Source organism: Pipistrellus kuhlii, unplaced genomic scaffold (genome assembly GCF_014108245.1).
Source record: "Pipistrellus kuhlii isolate mPipKuh1 unplaced genomic scaffold, mPipKuh1.p scaffold_m20_p_42, whole genome shotgun sequence".
NCBI lineage: Eukaryota > Metazoa > Chordata > Mammalia > Chiroptera > Vespertilionidae > Pipistrellus > Pipistrellus kuhlii.
In genome coordinates, this window is record NW_023425543.1 from 733,002 (window position 1) to 753,007 (window position 20,006).

Below are 20,006 nucleotides of genomic sequence, written 5' to 3' on the forward strand. Positions count from 1 at the left end.
GAGAGGGGAGAGGGGAGAGGGGAGAGGGGAGAGGGGAGAGGGGAGAGGGAGAGAGAGAGAGAGAGAGAGAGAGAGAGAGAGAGAGAGAGAGAGAGAGAGAGAAACATCAATGATGAGGGAGAATGCACATCCCCTACTGGGGATCGACCCTGCAAGCCCAGCATGTGCCCTGACCTGGAATTGAACCCTACCTCCTGGTTCATAGGATCACTCACCCTCCTGCCTTCTGGGTGGAAGGCAGTGGTGTATGCACTCTGCTTGATGCAAATGTGACTTGAATTTGCACAAGATTAAGGCAGTATGCTGTTTTTCCATTAGCTGTTTTGATAATGCTTGGCAGTGTGTTGGCATTTTTGGCCACGGGAGCACATATTGAGACCATATTGTCAAGGAATACTTTGCAGTCTTTTCTGGTCTCTTTTCTGGGCTGCATTGTTCGGAGTTTCCATTGCGGAAAAGCACTCCGCTTTTCTTGCTCACATGGAAGTTTATGTGCCTGTTTTCTGGGCCACCCTTTTCCTGTTGTCTGTGGCACATGCAGAAAGTCTCTTGGGATCCTCCTGTGTGTATTCTCCACCTTTTGTTTTAGCATTATCATACTTGGGAAGCCTTAGAATCATCTAAAAATCAGATAGTCTGGCATAGTCCCTCTGGGAGGTCACGGGTGCCTGGAGGCACCTTGAGGATGGAGGTAGCAGGTAAGCGTGAAGGAGATTATGACCAGGAAGTATAGGGCATCAGACCAGTGGAGGATGGCACAGATGCCGAGGGAGATCACTGGTTAGGTAGAGCCTGGTGTCAAGTCAAGGGCACAGCAGACACACCCCAGGAAAGCCAGGGAGGCTAAGAAAGATGCTCCTTGTCCTGCTTGGCTTTTCTGAGGAATATGTGGCCCTCAAGCAAGGGATTCTGCTCTTGACTGGGCAAGCATCTCCGAGGGGCTCTGTGACCAGTTTCCCTTCCTCCCAATTGCCATGGAGACTTCCATTTTAAAAATAGTCATTGGGTGGAATCTCAGTGTAAAAGGAAAGAAAGGAAGCTAAATCTGAATATATCACTGCAGTTGGCTCCCCACACCCTGTGACTGTTGACTCCCTTGAGGTTGTCATCAGGTTTGTCTTTTCCTTACAGAGAACACGTTCATGCCTCCATATGTCCCATTGGCTTTCGCCGTGTGTGGGTCCCTGGTTGAAGCCGGTTATATGGTCCTCTTGCTTCGGGAGGGTCGGTGGACGTTAGGTGTGTGGCTGCTAGAGGCATCTCACTTGGCTCCAAATCTCAGCTTTGCCTCCTAGTTGCTGTGGAACATTGGGAAGGTTACTTAACCTCTCTGTGCCTCGGTTTTTCTGATCTGTAGTACTCTCAATAACAACGATTTTTTTTTTTTTTTTTTTTTAAAGAAAAATAAGTAAAGGAAGTAAAACCTGGCAGGTGCTCACAACAGTGCCTGGTATAAAACAGTCCCTCAGGACGGGCCAGCTACGGCTTTTCTCTAGGGAACATAGAGCTTACCTTTGGGGCCTCGGCTCTCTGCAAAGCAGTGTGAACAGTTTAGTCAACGGATAGAAAGCTCCTAGCATTGCTTCCCAGCTCACAGCTCGGAGGTAGCCGTAGCTGGCTCTCCGAGTTGATCTCCATCTCGTTGTCAGAGTTAGACCCAGAACATTCTGTTTATCCTCCTCATCTGCCAGCTGCAAAAAACAAAGGCGTGGGTAACATCTGGTTGCCTCAGTGAAGAATTAGTCAAGCAATTCAATAATCTTTATCTTCCTTGTCCTCTTCACAACCCTAGGTGTACTTTCCTCTGTGAGATGGCGTAGAACTAGGATTTATGTCCTGGCCTGCTGCCTTGGATAGATTTAACGTCCTCCCTCTGCCTGGGAGGGTTTTGCAAAATGCTGCCTGAGTGTTTGGGACGCATTGAGTGCCTGGTTTGGACCGGCTTTCTGATCTCCCTGGACCCCCTCACTCTTCCGTTTGCCTGGGGAGTCTGATTTGTGTGTTTGTAGTGTACCTCCGCTGTTGTGCTAGGCTGCGATTCACCTGTCGGCCATCTAGTTGTCATTGCTGGCTTTCTAGAGCCTGGCTGTTTTGATTCATAGGAGTCTTGTTTTTCCTGGGCTCCCTGGGGGAGCAGATGGACCCGTGGACTGGTTCCGGGGGAGCCTGTGGTCAGGCTGGGGGCAGGAGGCATTACAATGTTATTTCTCTTCCTGCCTCACAGAGTTGTTTTGAGGCAAATGCAATTCTTATTTAAAGTTTTCAGAAGAAGAAACGCTTTGCAAACGCCAAGATGCTAACTAGAGTAGAACCTCAAAATAATGTGATTCACACACAGACACACATGTGCCAGTCATGTCACATGGCTCCGAAAAACAGGTTTTCTAGTTGTGAAATCCCAGTCCATCGGGAGGGAAGTAGGTAGAGCCGGGAGATGTGCTTCCTATTGGGTGTGCGTGTAGCTGAGCCCAACTCCCAGAATGCACCGGAGCGGGACAGAGAGAGCCCGCCTTCAAGCTGCCTGCAGCTCATTCACTGGCAGCCTGGCCTGAGTCCTGGATCCTCCTGGCTCCTTGGTTTCCTCACCCACAAAATAGGGACCATAACCGGGGTGTTCTAAACAAATATTATAGAGCCTCAGTTTTCCCATACATAAAATGGAGTTAATAATATCAACTTTTAAAGATATCAAGGGAAATGGCAGTGATCTTTGGGTTCCAGGGTGGTCGGCGCTGTGTCTGATGGGAGAATTGTCCTATCTGGGCATTGCCAGGGGCCACTTCCTCAGCCCATATCTGCAGGAAGCATGTTCAAACGCTTCACCTCTTCTTACCCCTTGAGGAAAGTTGGGAATGCTGAGGCCATAATGTCCTTGACCGCGGTGGGATGCAGAGCAGGCTCCCCACATCCAACATCTGACCTGCTAGCCTCTCCTGCTCTCACTCTCTGTTTGACAAGGATCTGAATTGCTCCGTGCCTTCTCTTCCCTGTTGTTAAGCCGCCCAGTGCCGGGCTCCTGTGTGCTTCCACCCACTCTCGGGCGTAAGGCGCGCCTCTCTCAGCCCGTGCTGTGTAAGTTCTGAGCATTACGGCAAATAGAACTTTGGGATGACAGACAAATACATTTGAGGAGGAAATGTTGGAAAATAATCCAATAGTGAGCTCCATTTGGTATTGGGCCTTTTATCAAGGCCATAACCTAAACCACTTTATGGAGTTAGGTAATAAAGTTGTCAGACAATAAAAGGAGGAAGCAAGGACAGAAAAGAGGCCTAGAGACTCCTGCGTGGGATGAGGAACTTGTAGGCAGAAGATTCGGGGACCATCTCCTCACTGGCAGGTGCTGGACTCCGAGTCCTGGAGTGTGGGCGCGGCCGGGTGACAGCGGGAGGGGAGACGATCAGGAAAGCAGAAGTCTGGAGGTCTAGGCCTCCTCTGTCTTGCACAGCCATAGGGGCTGGTCCATCTTTTGCAGCCATGAATTTTAAAGGACTTGCCCATGAAGCCGTAACCAGCTCTTGGTTCAGTGGAATTGGCCCCCAGACCTCTCATCCAACCCTTGGGGGCATGCAGCGCCCCTTCTCGCTGGCCTGTCTTCACAGCCCCCCTTCCCCTTCCCGAAATGATCCCAGAGTCCCTGGCTCGCTTCTCTGGAAACATGCACCTAGACAGTCCCGGGGGCCCGGGCTTTGTTCTGAGCTCCAGGAGGCTTGCGAGTAGCTTTGCGCTGGGTGACTTCGGGGAACGCAGTCGACAGATGGAGGAGAAGGTCGGACGTGGGGACCCTGAGCCAGGGTGGGCGAGGTCTTCTTCGGAGAGTATTTGTTCCTCTTGGCCTCCCCGCCCCCGCTGTCCCTTTCCCGGCCATGTCCCCAGTGGCCCTGGCCTTTCCTGCCCTCCCCCAGCAGATGACTTTTCCTTTCTGCTCCGGGCTGTTCTGGGGAGGAGGGGAGGAGGGGAGGAGGGGAGGATGTTGGAGCACTGCCTCTTATGCTATCAGACTCCAGCATTAGAATCTTGGAAAGGCTCCACCTGGAAAAGAGTTCCAGAGAAAACAAACCTCAGATCCTGCTCATATGGGAAAAGGCCTGTGAGCACGGAGGCAGCTTCGGGGACCTTGGCAGAGGCTGACCGGCTTGGCCCTGCCGCTGATGGGCCTGCCCCAGAGCCTCCCGGGGCCATGGACGCTGATGGCCTCCAGAGGAGACTTCTCTCTCAAGCGGCCATGCCGCTGGTCACGGGCGCTGTAGTCTGTGTTTCCCTGGCGAAGCAACCGCTTTTGTTTCTCCGGCCTTTATGTCCTAACGAAGGCAAGGAAGATTTTAAGGAGCCGAACACCCCCACTCGTCTTCCCTCTCCCATCCTTGTACTTGTTTTCCTCTAGAGATGAGCTGAATTTCTTCTATGGGAGAGAAGGTGCCAGAAAGAGGGTCTTGGGACCTGCAGGGTTATCTCCCAGGTCCTAGGAATCCTCCTTCCAGCTCGAGGAACCACCCAGATAGCAGTGACGGCAGGAGCCCAGGCTGCCCTGGCCCCATGGGGAGAGGGACCAGCACGTTAGGGAAAGGGGCTGACAGAGGCCAGGTGATGGCGGGTCCTTCTCCTGACTCCCTCGCGCAGTTCTTGAATGCCACCTTGCCACACTCAGAGGATGCCAGCTAGACTTTACGCTAAAATAAACCAGGTGCCCTGCAGGTCAAGCAGCGTGAGAGCAGGGGCTGGCAGCACCTGGGTTTCTGCCTGGCACTGTGCACTCAAGAACGGTACTTCCCTGTGTTTTTGCACTCAGGGCTCAAAACTGACCATTAACTGTCTGCCTCTTCTGCCAGGGGTCTTTTCAAACATAGACAATCATGGGATATTAAACTTGAAGGACAATAGAGACCATCTAGTCCCATCAACTCACTATATATATGAGGAACCTGAGGTCCAGAGTGGGGAAGTGTCTTACCCAAGGTCACATGGTGAGTTACCTCCTTTGGCTTTTGAATGCGTAACAGACCCCTCCCCCGGCCAGTGTTGATTCTTATGATCTTAAGACCTCACTGAGTCTCCATACGCCCCAGAGGTGCCCGTGTGGGGTTGGTACTAACATCCCTTAGCTTGGAAGAGCCTTCCAGGGTAGGATGCTTCAGAGGCCTCGGTGAGGGCTGTGTGAGGGCCTGGAGAGGAGCAGAGGTGTCCCAGCCCTCGGGGCAGGCTGCCCAGACCCAGGAAAGCCCTTTGCCCCGTCAGCAGCGGGCAGCCATCCCGGAAACGTCACATCTTGAAACGGACCCTCTCTCTAAACATGATATCCTACAAGGGAGGTTCCTTCTATCTTCACAAACCCGAGCCTGCTTCCTGCAGAGCGGGGCTCCCCACATCCAAGATGACTCCACTCTGTTTAGATGAGAAGGAGGGAGAAGTCTCAACGCAGCCTATTGAGTCTCTCTCCATCATCTTCCCACCTCCAGCTGCCCGTGATGCACAGGCAAACCAACACACTTTCTATAGACACTATTTTACCAACCTCGTCTTGACCTGATGTTAACAGAAACACCTCCTCCTGGAGATGCAATCAGGAACCCCCCCTCGCTGGACACCCCCACGCATCCATGGCAGTGTGGCCGTGACGGAGCTGAGCTGCCATGGAAGCCTTCCCTTCCTACCCTTTCCTGGTGAAATGAGAGGAAAAGGCCAGGAGAAAAGGGCGGCAGGCTTGGAAGTGCAGCGTTCCCTCCTCTCCCCCCCAGGGTGGTCTGTGTCACTCCAGCTCGGGTTAGAAATGGCCCTCCTGTCCCCTCAGAACGTCAGTTCGGAGAAAGCGTCCTCCCTTCAGGGCTTCAGCAGGGCTTCCTCCCACTGAGAAGCCGAGGCCACGCCCCCGATACTTTGCTCACTTCCCTTCCGGGGTTCAACGGAGGCTGCAGCAAAACGGAGAGCTTCCGGTTTCTCTGACCACGCGTGGTTTTCAGTTAATTTCCTCCTCTCCTGCCCTTTGGCTGCCAGTTCACGGTGCCATTCCCAGTACCTCTGTGCCCGCATCTCCCGTTCTTCCCCCTTCCCAGCTCCCTCTCTGTTTGCCCTCCTAGTTTTGGTCTTCTTTGGGGGTTTTGGCTTTTTACTTTATTTTGCCTTTTTCTGTTTTTCTGTTTTGTTTTTGTTTCTGTTTTTTATAGGTTTCAGAGAAATTATGTTGAATCCAATAAGCCTTCCTGGACATTCCAAGCCTCTTAACCATGGCATCTATGTTGAGGATGTCAATGTTTATTTCAGCAAAGGACGTCATGGCTTTTAAAAAAAACAAAACTCCTTTTAAAGCCTCCCTGTTCTGATGCCGCCTGGGTAGGCTGGCCCTTCTGAGAGGTTGGAAGCTCTAGGCCTTGTTCTCTTTGGATCCGGGGATGCTAAGTAGAAACTGCATGAGCCATGGGTGCCTGCACCCTTGACCACCACCGAGACGGGAGTTCCCCATCCACCCTGCAGGGCTGCCCTCTCCCTCCAGCCATCACTGTGTACCTCTTTGTCTGGCCTCCGAGGCAGCTCCCGACGCCATCTTTAGAGCCAATAAAGAGAATTCCAGACCTGTGCACCAGGAACCATCCTGTAAACACGCTAGCCATTCTCTTTCTTTGCAAAAAAAGACCCAGCCATCACAAGCAAGCCTGCTGAAGTCCAGCTTCGCTCCGGCCTCACTTGCCCTGCCTGGAAGCCGGGGGTCTCCCTGGCTCATCTCTGAGCCACCTCGTCACCCGCAGCCTCCGGTGGGGAAGAGCATCTAAGCAGAGGTGGAGCCGGCGGTGCGAGGAGGGGGAGCCAGGCCCGAGCATTGGCGCCAGATTAGGCCTCAGAGGAACGAGTGAAAACCCAGGTGTTCTCTGCGCTTTTATTTTTGGTGGAGAAAACCAGACCGTGTATTTTTGGACACAGTTCCCCCTGCTTCCTCTTCTCTGGAGCGGCCCCCAGTGCGTGTGGCGTTAGAAACTCCTCGGAGGGTAGGACCCCGGGGTCCTCCCTGGCACCTGGGGCTGCAGGAGGTCCTGCCTGTGGACTGGCCGACCAGGGACCAAGGCCCTTTCTGGTAGTCCGTGATCCCAGGATTCTGTCTCTTCCCCGTTTCACTGGTTCTTGACTCTGAGCACTTGTGGAACCCAGTGGAATCACCACGTCAAGGCCAAGAGGAGCTGAAGGGGAAGAGAAGTAAAACCAGGCCTCCCCCAACCCCTCCCGTGGCGCCAGTGGAAGTGTCATCCTGCTCCCTGGTCACGATGTGCGCGCACCTTGCTGGCTCTGGCTCAGGCCTTTCCCCACGACTGCCCTCTCCCAACGCGGAGGTCCCCTGCTTTGATTTTTTTTTTTTTTTTTTAAAGGGGGCACAGTTGTAAGGTCTGAACCTCTCCCAGATTTGCTGCCACAGTGGTGAGAGGGCTTTGGCGTGGGCCCAGCGACCACCGCCACGGTACCTCTGTTGTGGGGAGTCAGCCCCGGCTGCCCCCGGGTGGTGGAGAGCCTGGAGCAGGTGCCTCCGCCGGGGCGGGCCTGGAGCCCCATGGTGGGGGATTGAACCCACGGAGTTTGGGTGGCGATGCACAGCACTCGGTCACAGAGTCTCCGCCTTGGGCAGACTTGCCTGGGGGTGGTGAGGATTCCCTCTTAGGATTGAGGTCCTGGTCCTGTGCGTGCATGGTGGCTCTTCGTACCAAACGCCCAGCGTGATTCTGCAGACGCTCCCATGGGGTTTACAGACTCCATGTTCTTGCCCAGTATCTGGGGTGGTCTCCCAGGCACCCGAGTCCCAAGTATCATCCGGGGATTCGGGGTCTCTCCAGGGCCACACGAGGTGTGTGCTTGTCCGGCCCCTCCCAGCTCCCCACCACCCTGCGCCCCCTGCTTCGTGTCAGGCTGTTCCCCACTGTGTCCCGCCAGCCCCTGGGCCAGGCCTCCTCCTGAGTGCGGCTTTAAGGCGCGAGCTTGAGGGTGATGTTTTTAATTATTGTGATCATTACCTCATTTCCAGCCTCCCAGGCTCCATCCATCCAGCATCTTTTACTCTGCCATTTTCCTCACCTTGTGCTATCACAATGGGGCGTTGTGTTTCCACAGAGACTTATAGGAGTGTTCAGTGTATAGTTTCTTAATAAACACTTTATTTTCTAATGAAATGGCTGGATCAGACCTCTTATTTGGCAATTTTGCAAAGAATATGGAAGATATAGAAGTTCTAAGCTAGCGCCTTCCCCCTCAGCCCCCCCCCCCCCCATTTTACTGTTAATCTTTTAAAGAAGTTTCTGAGCCCAAGTCCTGTTTCCAAAGGTGTTTATAGTCTGTTCCTTCGGTGGCTGTCATTGAGGCACCTTCAGATAGGTCAAGTCCATCCTGTGAAGTGCTTCCTCATCTTACTAAGAAGGAATTACAGGCACAGAGAGGTCAAGTGGTTCACCCGGGGCCACACAGCACAAGAGGCAGAAGTCAGATTCCTCCTGACCCCCCGGACACTACTCAAGCGACTGAGACTCTTGACTTCTTGGTGGCTGGGGATTCTTGTGTTGTCCGAGCGCCAAGGCTTGTGGAGACCCTTCCTTCAGAGTGGATGTGGGGAGGGGGGTCTGAGAGTGGGGATGGCGGTTCCTGTATCTTTAATGCACCAGCAAACCAGTGGGATGGGAGAGGTTTATCTCCTCCCTGTGGGCCTTGGGTGAGCTTGCCCAGAGGACGATGGGCCAACATGCGGATCATTTATAGAGACACCCCATGCATGCAAACACATACACATTCTCTCTCTCTCCTCTTCCTCCTCCTCCTCCCCCTCCTCCTCCTCCTCCTTCCCTACCCCTCTCTCTCGTGTGGGCTAAACGCTCATGGGCTCATGGCAGGTCTCGTTTGGGCTGCCCGAGAGGGAGGTGAGGGAGTCCTGTGGTCCTGCTGTGAACAGCAGGCTAGCTGGGCACTTCTATGTTCTTGGTCCTGGGCTCCGTCACGGCCGGAAAGGTGGAAATGCCTTCTGTAACCCATAATACCTTCCTCTTAGGCTCCCCAGAAGGGACAGAGGGAAAACTCCCCAGGGCAGCAGTAGCAGGGGATAAAGGGATGGGGAGCCACCCTCCCAGCTCTGCCGCCCACCACTGCCCACGCTGCCACTGGTGACGTGGGTGAAACTGCCTGCAGCCCCCAGGTCCCTCGGCTGGCTCTGACTCAGAGTTCGCCTTTAGAAGTCTCGTTCCCACCCCCGCACTTCCCACCTCCAGGAAAATAGTCTGGATCTGACAGTGTACTTACTCCCAGAGCTAAAGAAGCTGCCTCCTCCAGTCCTACTTGGTCCCAAAAGTGAGTCGCAGGAGAAGTACTGACAAGAGATAAGGTTCTTTGTCTGCTTCTGGGGCGCTTCAGAGATGCCAGCGGGTTCTGAGGCCCATCTGGGTAGGATTTCAATCCCAATTCTTCCTCCTCCTCTGTGGGTAAAGCTTTCCTGGAGTGACCCCCTTTTCCCATTGGGATGCCAGCTCTTGTTCGGGAGACAAGGTCTCCCCTCTCTGTATCCTGTCCCGTTCCGTCAGGGCACTGGTGCCTCCTGTCATGAGCTGCTGGGTGTGTACGTGAGGGGGTGGGTCCTCCTCACCCCCACATTTTGAAGAGGGTGGGAATGAATGCCGTGTTCAGGTGCTGAGTGCTCTGGGTGGGGGATGAAGAGAACTGGGAGGACGAGGAAGCTGTGGGGCGTGCTGGCTTTCGTGAGGACCTCTGAGAAGCACGGATCCTACAGGGCACAGAGGATGCTGACGGCCCAGAGTCTGTGTCAAAGGCCTCCAGCCCACAGCATGACCAGGTCTGTGCAGGCCCGATCTGGAAAGGCTTTGGGACCATGGGAGGTGGAGGGGAAAGGCCGAGTCTCCAGCTCCTCAGAGAACAGCCCTGCAGGAGACATCCTGGCTGGCTGAGGGCTTTGTGGAAACTTGAGCCTGGAAAGCAGGAGATGCATGAGCTTCCTACATGGTCCCGGAGGCAGCCCTGGGCGCCTCAGGGTCGTGGTGTTTTCCCAGGACTCCGTGCAAACGGGAGCTGCTCAAGGCCCCCCTGACGTACATGCGCCTGGCTCTGATCTGGCTGAGGGTGGGGAGAGGGGCAGGTGGAGGAGACGAGAAGGGAGTTTGCTTGGCTCTTCTGAGAGGCAGAGACACTGAGCAGTTCCTCCCTTTTACCCTGACTAAGAGCGATGGCGATTGCTGTCTGAGGCTTTGGAGGACGGCTCAGAGCTCCCCGCTCAGCCGTGGAGGGGCTTTAAGGACAAAGCAGTTTGAGGGTCAGAGCATCACGTCGGCTCAGAAAACCCCTCCGAGCCCCGACTCTGGTGAGGGCCACCGACACCCGGCTTGCCTTTGTGCCTCTCCCTTTCTCTTGGTTCCTGCCACCCACGTGCTGTTACCACGGTAGCAAAATGGAGCCAGGTTCTCCTTCGGGGGCCTCCCTGGAGCCGTTGGCCTGTTTCCCTTAAAAAAGGCACCATGCTCTCCCTGCTTCTTGTCCCAAGTTCATTCCGCAGGGCAAGGGCCTGCTCCCAGTAAGGTGACTTCATTGCTTCCACGTAGCCTGGGATCATTCTATCTTGGGCTCTGAAATGCCACTGACTTTCTATCCTTGTGCTGCACTAGAATTGCATCACAGCGTTCTTCACTCTGCAAGGCTGCCGACAGCCTTTTGGCCAAACAGCATGCGATCTTGACCCCCGCCCCCCCCAACGGACCTGTCAGGGAGAGAGCGGATGGAGGGGTGGGGGCAGGGTTCACTGCGTCTTTCCCAGTGGCCCAGGGAGGCGTGTACTTCACGCCGCCAGGTTCCTGAGGCTGTTGGGGCCTCATACCACGGAGAGTCCTGAGTCTGAAGCTGACAGGACCCAGGAGAGCCCTGGACCTACAAAGGCCCTCTCACTCACGTCCAGTCTTTCTCAGCACTCGCCAGACAGGCAGGCTCCAAGGTCTGCCCTCCTGCTGCCAAAGTCAAGGACAGCGAGTCCTCAAGTCTGGGTCCAGGCCCTCCTGCAGGCTGTCGCAGGGAGCAGGGACATGCCAGAGGCCAGGCTGGCTGCTGGCTAAGCCCAGCTGATGTCTTCCATACACACCAAAGTGTCAGCACGCCTTAGGCGTTAACTCTGAGAGAAAATTCATGTGACAGAGAGCCCGAGAAGCAACCTCAAAGCGATTTTTGTCCAGAGCATCAGTCTCTGAATGCTTAGGCTGGCTGAGAGGACACAGCCGGGGCCCCCGACTCTCTCTGCTTGCCCCCCTCTGGGGCCACAGCTCTGGGCCGAAGCCTGTCACCCCAGGGAAGCCAGGCACAGAGCCGGCCAGTGGGAACCTGAGTTCGCGAGGAGCCGAGGCGACACCTCCCACGGAGCATGTATCCTGAGAAGGTCCTTCCCGGAAGGATTTAAACCCCCAGCCCATGTCTGAGCGACTCACAGCATCGCTCAATCTTTATGGCCGTCCGTTTGACATTTCCCGCTCCTGTAACGGGCAATTGGCGCCTCGCACCTTTAATGCCAGATGGCCGATCTGGTCGTTTAGAAACACACAATAAGCCCGTCGCAGTCTCAGGAAGATGTCTTTGGCCACCTTAATACTTTTATTGAGTCAACCACTTGGCCGAACTGATAAGTTTTCTGGGCAAAGCTCCAGTTTCTGCCCCGCGGTCCTCTCCTCCTCTGAAACCCCCACCTTGCAGAGACGCCTCGTCCTCTGTCTGCCTCTAGTTTTCAGATAAGTGATGTTGTGGGGGTCAGGCGCCCCCTCTTCCGTTGGCTACAGCGCTGCTTCCTTTTAGTCTCACGAAACGCTACCAGTCCAATCAGGTAACTTTGGAGACTGTTGCCATAGCCACCTGTTGTAGATTCGCGCGTGCACGGGAGAATACTAAAGGTTCTGACACGTCCTGCCAAATGTAACGGAACACAGGATGCCCTTCATTTAGCACCTGTTAATAAACTGACACACACACACACACACACACACACACACACACACACTTTAGGAAAACTGAGTTGTGAGGCAGTGAGAAGCTCTTCAAAGAAGAACCAAGCAGATGTGTTCACCAATCACCGCCCTTCCGATAAATACGATGAACAGCACAGCCCGAGGCCAACGTCTGAGCCAGCTGCGGGCTCCGTCCCCACTCCCGCTGCCCTCTGCTTTGCACAGACACACAGGTGATCTGGGAGCTGGCAGGCAGGCACAGGAAACCTTCCCTGTGATCTCTCGGAAGAAAATGGTAAGTTACTTCACCTACGTGCCTAAGACGCCAGCCCTAACCCTGGCCACCCTCCCGGGCTGGTGGAGGTGGCACCCCCTAGTGGTAGCACACAGAAACGAAGACCTGGAGCCCAGGGTGGGCACTTCTAGTAACAAAATGCCTCGGGGTAAGTTGCCTTTCCCTGTTCCTTATTTGTCTCTGAGCTTAGAGAAAAGACTCTGCCTGGACAGGTGCCCCCAGGAATCAGTATTGTCTTCGAGTGGGGGACATATTTTGGTCCTTGAATCTGACTCTCTCTGCTCAGTGCCTTGGTGTATCAGCCGGGAAGAAGGACCTTTGCCCCCTCCTGAATGCTGGGGAGACTTGGAAGCAAGAGGAAGGTAGAAAGAGGGAGAGAGCGAACCACCATTCGCGTTGGGGCCGGGGGACTTCTCTGGATGAGGCAGGAAGCAGACGCTCGGGGGTTAACCGACCCTCTCTGTCGCAGCAGGACAGGGCCAAGTGGGAGTTCTCTTCGAGATTTTTTCCGACTTTGATCTCAAGAAGGCAGCTCTGCCTGACAAATAGTCTGAAATGTCAAAGAATAAATGTGAAAGCTTGAGGGGTTGCTCTCCTGGGAGCTGCCTGGGCCGGTGAGGGAGGGCGAGGAGCAGGGGAGAGAGGGCCCCAGCAGAACCCTTCACATAAAGATTCCGGCGCGGTTTGGTGATATTTAAGAGAAAAAGAAAACGCTGAATTATTTATAGCACAGAAGATGGGAGCAGCCAGGCTTCAGATAATAGTTCCCTTTCCATTACTTAGCTGCCCTGCCTTTGAACTCGTAAAACTTCTCTTACTTGGTGACGTGGGATTGGCCCCTCTTTGAGTTATCTCTTGTCATCGTCATCGCTATTGCTAATTTAATTAAGAGAATATACGTCCTTTGATATGGGAGCGGAGGGGGGGGGGGGCAGTTTCTAGGAATCATGGTTGCAAAAGGCAGGAGTTCTCCCCTCTCTCTCTCTCTTTCTCCCCCACCCTCTCCCTCTCTCTCCCTCTCTCTCCCTCTCCCTCTCTCTCTCTTTCTCTCGTGAAACGTCTTGAGCACGCCCCTCAGGACCTCTTCCCACCCCATCAGCTTCCAGCCCGTGCCTCCTCCAGCAAGGACTCGGGGGACCTCGCTCAGCGTGGGCGCGAGCATCTTGGTTTGGGCCAGGCCAACGATTGGCCGTGTTGATCTGGGAGGGGGATATTCCTTCTCAGTTGTTGCATCTGAAACAAATGGCGGCACATTTTGTCTTCCTCTTCCGGGTGTGCAGGTGTATGAAGGGTACCACACGTTCAAAACACTTCCGTTCCTGGGCAGCAGGGTTGCCGGCATGTGAGTGGGGAGAAAAGGGAGGTAAAGAATTTAAAGGGGGAAACACAGAAGTGATGGGAGTCTTGGTGGTGAAGATGGAAGGAATGGGGTCTTTTCGTCTGTTTATATTAGTGATGTTGCTTTCTGGTTGATAATCATGCCCTGATTCTATAGCATGGCCAATTGAAACCCACTAATAATCCCAAAACTGCAGTTCAATTTAAAATTACAAGCTTGAGATGCCTCACGTTCTCTTGCCACACGTAACACCGACGTGCTCTGGTCCCTCTCCCACTCATGCTTTCTGCACGCCCTTGACACTCACGGAGGCGCAAACAAACAGAGCCACTTTGGGGACCGTTTAGGGTGTTCAGGAGATGCAAATGAGACCATCAGTAAACTTCAAACAAGCAACGTGGTCTCTAGGATGCGTTGCTTTCATTACTAATACTAATAGTTCTGCTTTTTCTCCAGACTTTTTTTTTTCTACCTCCAAGAACCTAGAGAACATTCTGCAGTGAAAATGTCACAGTGACACTCCTGTTCTGAAACTCTGAAAATGTACTTATTTTTATACTCCCAGACCTATCTGCCGCTCAGAAAGGTCGTCCCCGTTGTTTCCCTCCACTCCCTACTCTCAGTGATTGTGGGCGTGTAAGGGACAGGCGTGGTGCAGACAAGTGAGCAGTTTTGAGGCAGTGTGATGGGATTACATGTGAGGTAAGCATGCAGGAAGGTTCTTTAATGTAGTTCTTTTTTTTTAAAAAAAAAAAAAAGCACACATATTTTTATTGATTTCAGAGATGAAGGGGAAGAGAGGGAGAGAGAGAGGATCATCAATGATGAGAGAGAATCATGGATCGGCTGCCTCCTGCTCGCCCCACATAGTGGACCCAGCCCGCAACCCAGGCACATGTCCTGATTGGAAATTGAGTCATGACCTCCTGGTTCATAGGTTGATGCTCAACCACCGAGCCATGCCAGCTGGGCTTAAATGTAGTTCTTAAAATCGCTGAATCGTGGTACCTGTTTGCAGCTGTGTAAATAGAAATGGCAGCTCAGAGAACCCCAAAGTGGGATGACCATTGAGGCGTTGCCTTGTTTAGAGAGATGTCCGTTCCTTGCCGCCTGGGGAAGCCCGATGCCATTGGCACTCAGCTCAGTAGCAAGGTCCTTTGGCAACCCCGGCTGCTTAAGGCAGGCATTCCACCTCCTGGACCATGTCCACGCTCGGGCAGCGCCCATACAGCGGCATGCCCTTGTCAGGTTGCCATGGAGACTGACCCTGAGGCTTTCAAAATTGATTGGTATTTATTGGGGATCTGCAGTTTTCTAGATGCTGTGACCGAGCGAGACAGAGGGAGAAGAGGGGAAGGGAGAGAGACAGACAGACAGACAGACATGGGCTGCACCCTGCCCTCCCTCATTCGTGGGCTGTTGGGAGGATAGCTTTCTCTCTGCAACCGAGAGGGAAAGGCTCTGGCTGAATTGAATGGGAAGGTTTTTCCCTTCTGATAGCACCTTGGTGGAGGTGTTTTTATTTCTGATTATAGAAGCAACTTACGTTCACAGTAGAAAAATCTCTTGAAATCCAGGAAAGCACACAAACATGTAAATTATCCGCCACCCATCACCCAGAGCACCGTTCCCATTTCCGCTTCCCACCCTCTGAGCTTTCCTGGGTGCGCACTCCATTACTTACCAGCACCGAGCCGTTCTGCCTGCACCTGCACACTCACATTATGCCGCTGCTTCCTTTTCCATAAGTGCCATTTAACCAATCTTTTGCAACATAAACATTTTTGTATAGGTGATACATTCAAAACACACACACACACACACACACACACACACACTCATGCAAATTGCACACAAATGTTCATCGTAGCATTTTTCAGAATACCCCAAAAGTAGAAACAACCCAAATGTGTATCCGCTGATGAATGGGTGCACGCACATGATAGAAGACTAACCCAGTGATGAGAAGCAGTGAGGTGCTGCTGCATGCTGCCACATGGGCAGACATCAGAAACAGTACGCACAGCGAGAGAAGCCGGGGCCGAAGGAGGCTGCTTTCTTGGAACCGAGAGATCTTCCTGGTTCTCTCGTAGCGATACACACTGTTGCATTGACTGGTGTATCCAGATGCACTTAACTTCTTCACAGTGTTTTACTCTTGTAAGTAACTGAAATGGGTTGAACCTAAATATATTTTTAAGATAATATTTAAAAAAAAATGTTGTTTTATTGATTGAAGGGGGAGAGAGAGGGAGAGAGAGATAGAAATATCAATGAGAGAGAATCATGGCTTGGCTGCCTCCTGCAAGTCCCCTACTGGGGATCGAGTCCCCAACCCGGGCACGTGCCCTGACCAGGAATTGAACCACGACTTCCAGTTCGTAGGTCGATGCTCGAGCACGGAGCCACGCCGGCCGGGGGCCTAAACATAACAATACAGGGCCAGGTGACTTCCAGGGGGTCATTCGGCCAGAGCCTCCCTGCCTTTCAGGGCTGGGGATCCTGAGCTGTCCAGCCCAGAAATATTAAAGGCACTCCGGATGGAGCTGCTAATCTTGTGTGCTGTGCAGACGACTAGCCAAGCGCGGCCCTTGACTTTCTCAGGGTCAGAGTGAGGGTCGGCAGGCGCGCCCGGCGCATACCGACCTCCTGCCCTGGCCTTTAAGCTGGCAGCCTCCCGGGAACGCATCCAGCGGGGCACCGCCACGGGGAGCGACACTGGAGTAAAAGGCCACAGGCAATTCAGAGAGAGGCACTTGCAGCCAACCCTGGATCTGGGCTCCCGGCGGAGGAGGTGCCCGCCCCGGAGAGAAGTGGGCAGCTCAGGCAAAGAGCAGGGAATAGCAGCGGGAGGAGGAGGGGTAGAGAGGTCGGTGGTGAGATTATCCAAATTGGCAGCTTTGGAGGCCAGGGGATAGCGCTGTTTTCTCTCTTGTAGCGCTCAGTGGTGACAGCAGCACCCATATGCAGGGTTCCAACACCCTCCCTCCTTTTTTCTCTCTGAAAGGGCCCTGAGAGCCCAGCTGGTGTGGCTCAGTGGTTGAGCATCAACCTATGAACCAGGAGGTCACAGTTCGATTCCCAGTCAGGGCACATGCCCAGGTTGCAGGCTCCATCCCTCGTAGGGGGCGTGCAGGAGGGAGCCAACTCATGCTTCTCTTATCCTTGATGTTTCTCTCTCTCCCTTCCTCTCTGAAATCAATAAAAATATACTTACAAGGGCCCTTAGTGTCCTTCTGGGGTGACGGTGGGATAGAAGCTGACAGGCAAGAGACATTTACTGCCCCCTCTTCCGTCTCCCTGGGCTGTGTCTGCCGGAGACCAGGCCTCGGGGAAAGGCAAGACGTGTGGACGACGCAGCAGGTGACTCGGAAGGAACCCAGACATCCGGGGCACAGACAAGCAGAAGGGGGCGGCACGGAGGATCCCGACCCGCCGGCGAAAACACTGGCCCTGGGAGGAGCACTGAAGCCGCCACCAATAGTGCGATTAGGCCGTGTCGCTTCCCACAGCCAGGCAAGCTGTTGTTGGTCATCTGTCAGAGGCGGCTGCCAAGGTGCCATGTGTGTCCAGGATCCCCCGGGGGCTGGGCCTTCCTGGCTGCCAGGTGAGGGCGGGGCCTTGGACGCCAGCCCTGGGCGCCCACTCAGGCGTGTGTGGCCATGGCCAGAGGCGTCCTGGCATCTCCTGGAAGCCAAGGCGCTGGGGACGAAGGAAGCGCAGGGTGGAAGGGACTCTGAGTTCCCGCTCTTCCCCTTCCTGGCGGTGACTGCTGAGAAGCTCGTTGTGAGTGATGGAGCAGGAGTCTGCTGGTGAAGGCCTGGCCAAAGGGAGGCCTGGTGCCCTCATCCCCTCACCCGTGCCCATCTACTGCATAGTCCCTCCCACCGTGCCCGTGGCAGGGAGCGGGGCTCGCAGACAGCGCAGTGCAGCCAGACCTGTCCCTGTAGCCACTCAGAGCTGGCTCACTTCCTGCCTGGCCTCGCCCCACCCGCCTCCTGTTCCCGCTGCCACTGCGAGTCAGTCTGCAGGTCTGCTATCGCCCCAGCACCGGGCATGGTGGCCGCCGGATAAATAGCTGTTTCGTTTTCCAAAGTTGTTAACCAAGGCCTTCGTGAAACGCTCCCTTCCTCTGAAAGATCTCTTAGGGAGGAATGTTTCCCGTTTCCCTGGGCATTCACCCACACGATCGACCGACAGACCGAGGGTTTTTTATGCCTCAGTGGCTCATATTCTCTTAATGACAGTCAGCAGGTTAACGACTATTTAAACATCCTGCAAAGTGCAGGGCTGTGCACGCGGGTGACGAAGATGGTTCCCATCTGGCCGCTGCCATAGGCACAAGGAAGTCACACACAGCATCGGGGATCAACACCCAGGCGCCTGCGCTTCCTGGGATTCCAGAGTCCTGATCACACCTGTGTCTGACGATACCTGAGCATCCCCTGTGTGCTATGCAAGGCAGCTAGCGTCGCGAGAGCTCAGGGAAGCCTTGGCCAGACCCTGAAGGACCTGAGTTTCTCCTGTGTTGAGTGAGGACTAAGAAAAAGCCATTGCAGTTGGAGTCTCAGGGAATCCCGTGATTTTGGGACCAGTGGGTCAGGGAGTGAAGGGGTAAGAGAGGGTGACGGCTTGGGAATGCGTGGAGAGCCGGAGCTGGGTAGATGGCACGGGAGAAGGTATATGGGCCGTCCGTGAGTCTGGCGGCGAAGGGGGACTCAAGGGGAATTTTCAGGGCAGGCAGGGTCAAGCATCATTTTTCATGAGGCTGGGAAACCTTATCCTGGAGGGGACACGTCAGTGGGAAGGACAGAGGTAAACACGAGATTCAAAAACTGGATGGAAGAAACGGGCCACGCAAGCGTGGGCGGAGGGGTTGGCCTGGGCAAAAAGAGCCACCAGTTCATCTAAGACAGCAGGGCCAGACGGAAAGGGGAGAGGTAGATTGGAAGAGAAAAGGGATGGAGGTCATTCCGTGCTGTTTCCTTAGCGAATCAGAGAACAGAGCCACTGAGAGTGAGTCCGTTGACCTGCTGTCCCCTTGGGAAGGGGTTCGAGGTCAGTCCTGCTTGGGAAGGGGTCCCGGTATGGAGGGCCTTTCGCTAAAGAGGCAAACGCAGCCTGTTCCCACTGGTGAAGATCTGTTTCTCTGCACGTGTCCCTGGGGTCTGCGCCTCCTGTTGCCTGGCGGCAGGCCGAGGGGAAGGTGTCGCAGGCCAGCTCCCTGGTCCTCAGTGGCCCGTCCTGCTGAGAACTGAACATGGCAGCCATTGCCCCGCAGCCCCCCTGCGTCCGAAGACTGAGTGCACCCACCCCTTGCCGGTCTCTCGCCATCCCCTTTGAAAGAGGTTCCTGGGGCTCAACTGATTGCAAAGGAACCGAGGGCTTCCCAGTGGACGAGGCGGCCCTTTGTGGTTCGGGGAGTCACTGCCGTGCTCAAGCCCTCGTCTGAGTGCAGGGCCTCAGGTGGAGGAGAAACTGGGACTTCAGGGCAGATGGAGAAGCTGAGGGTCCGGTTTTAGAGGCTCTGACATCCCCGTGTTCACTGGCGGACTCTGCGCTCAGAGGACTGTGGTCTCCTGCCCGCCCGCCTGCCCCATAGGAGCCCAGAGCTGGGACGGCCCTCCTGCGGGGCCCTGGCCGGCTTTGGTATTGCTCTGTCTGCCTCGGAGTCTGAAATCAGTTCTGCGGAAGCTGCAGCCAGCTCGGCCGGTGCCGGCTCGCCTCACTCAGTGTCTGGGAGTCCCGGGGGCCGACGGGATGACGATCATAAACCCGCCACGGCAGCCTCTCATCTGTCCGGCCAGCAGGCGCGGAGCTGCAGGGCCCTGGCTCTGACGGAGACTCAGAGCCAGCCCTCACGGAGCGGCACTCCACGGGGAGCCCGGCTGATAAACGGGCCGGGAGCCGGGGGCGGAGGCTCTCCCTGAGCACCGCAGCGGGGCCTGGGGCGGCTGCCGAGCAGGTGTTTGTTCCGGGACAGGCGGTCGCCGCTGTCCAGACGGAAAGTGTGGGGCGAGAAGGAAGGGCAGTGGTTGGAGAGGAGAGCGGTGGAGGAGGGGCCACGGATGACGTGAGAGTGGCAGGGGCTGGGGCTGGGTCAGATCCTAAAAGCGGCGACGAAGCAAGTTCGGTATTCAGCCTACGCCAAGGTTTGAATATGAGGGGAGAAACATCAAGAGGGAGAGAGGATTGGACGGGAGCAGAGCAGCTGCAGAAGGCAGCAAAAAGCAGGCCTACATAGAAAAGGGGTAGATGGGCAAGGGGGTAGAACGATAAAAGGGGTGAAGGAGTGTGTAAGGGCCAGGAGAGCGAGGTGGAGGTGGCTGAGTGTGAAGGCGGCCACAGCAGGAAGAAGGTGTATGCTGTCTCCACATGGAGCAATCCTCTCTTTCGGAAAATGAGAGGGGAGGAGTCCCCAAGGATG

At 54.8% G+C, this 20,006-nt stretch overlaps 1 protein-coding gene across 7 annotated transcripts in view; it reads left to right on the forward strand.

Annotated features, from left to right (window-relative positions):
- The window catches only part of NTRK3 (neurotrophic receptor tyrosine kinase 3), a 170,811-nt gene that overhangs the window by 113,814 nt on the left and 36,991 nt on the right, over positions 1–20,006 (forward strand). Inside the window, exons 14-15 of one of the 7 annotated variants that reach the window (XM_036411847.2) lie at positions 4,830–4,964; positions 6,162–8,144. The exons of 5 other annotated variants lie outside the window; for them this stretch is intronic. In XM_036411847.2, coding sequence (XP_036267740.1) covers positions 4,830–4,964; positions 6,162–6,280 — 254 coding nt within the window. In that variant the 3' untranslated portion in view covers positions 6,281–8,144. Of the gene's footprint in view, positions 1–4,829; positions 4,965–6,161; positions 8,145–20,006 lie in introns of those variants that run through there. One more of the 7 variants, XM_036411848.2, reaches the window with a different exon arrangement.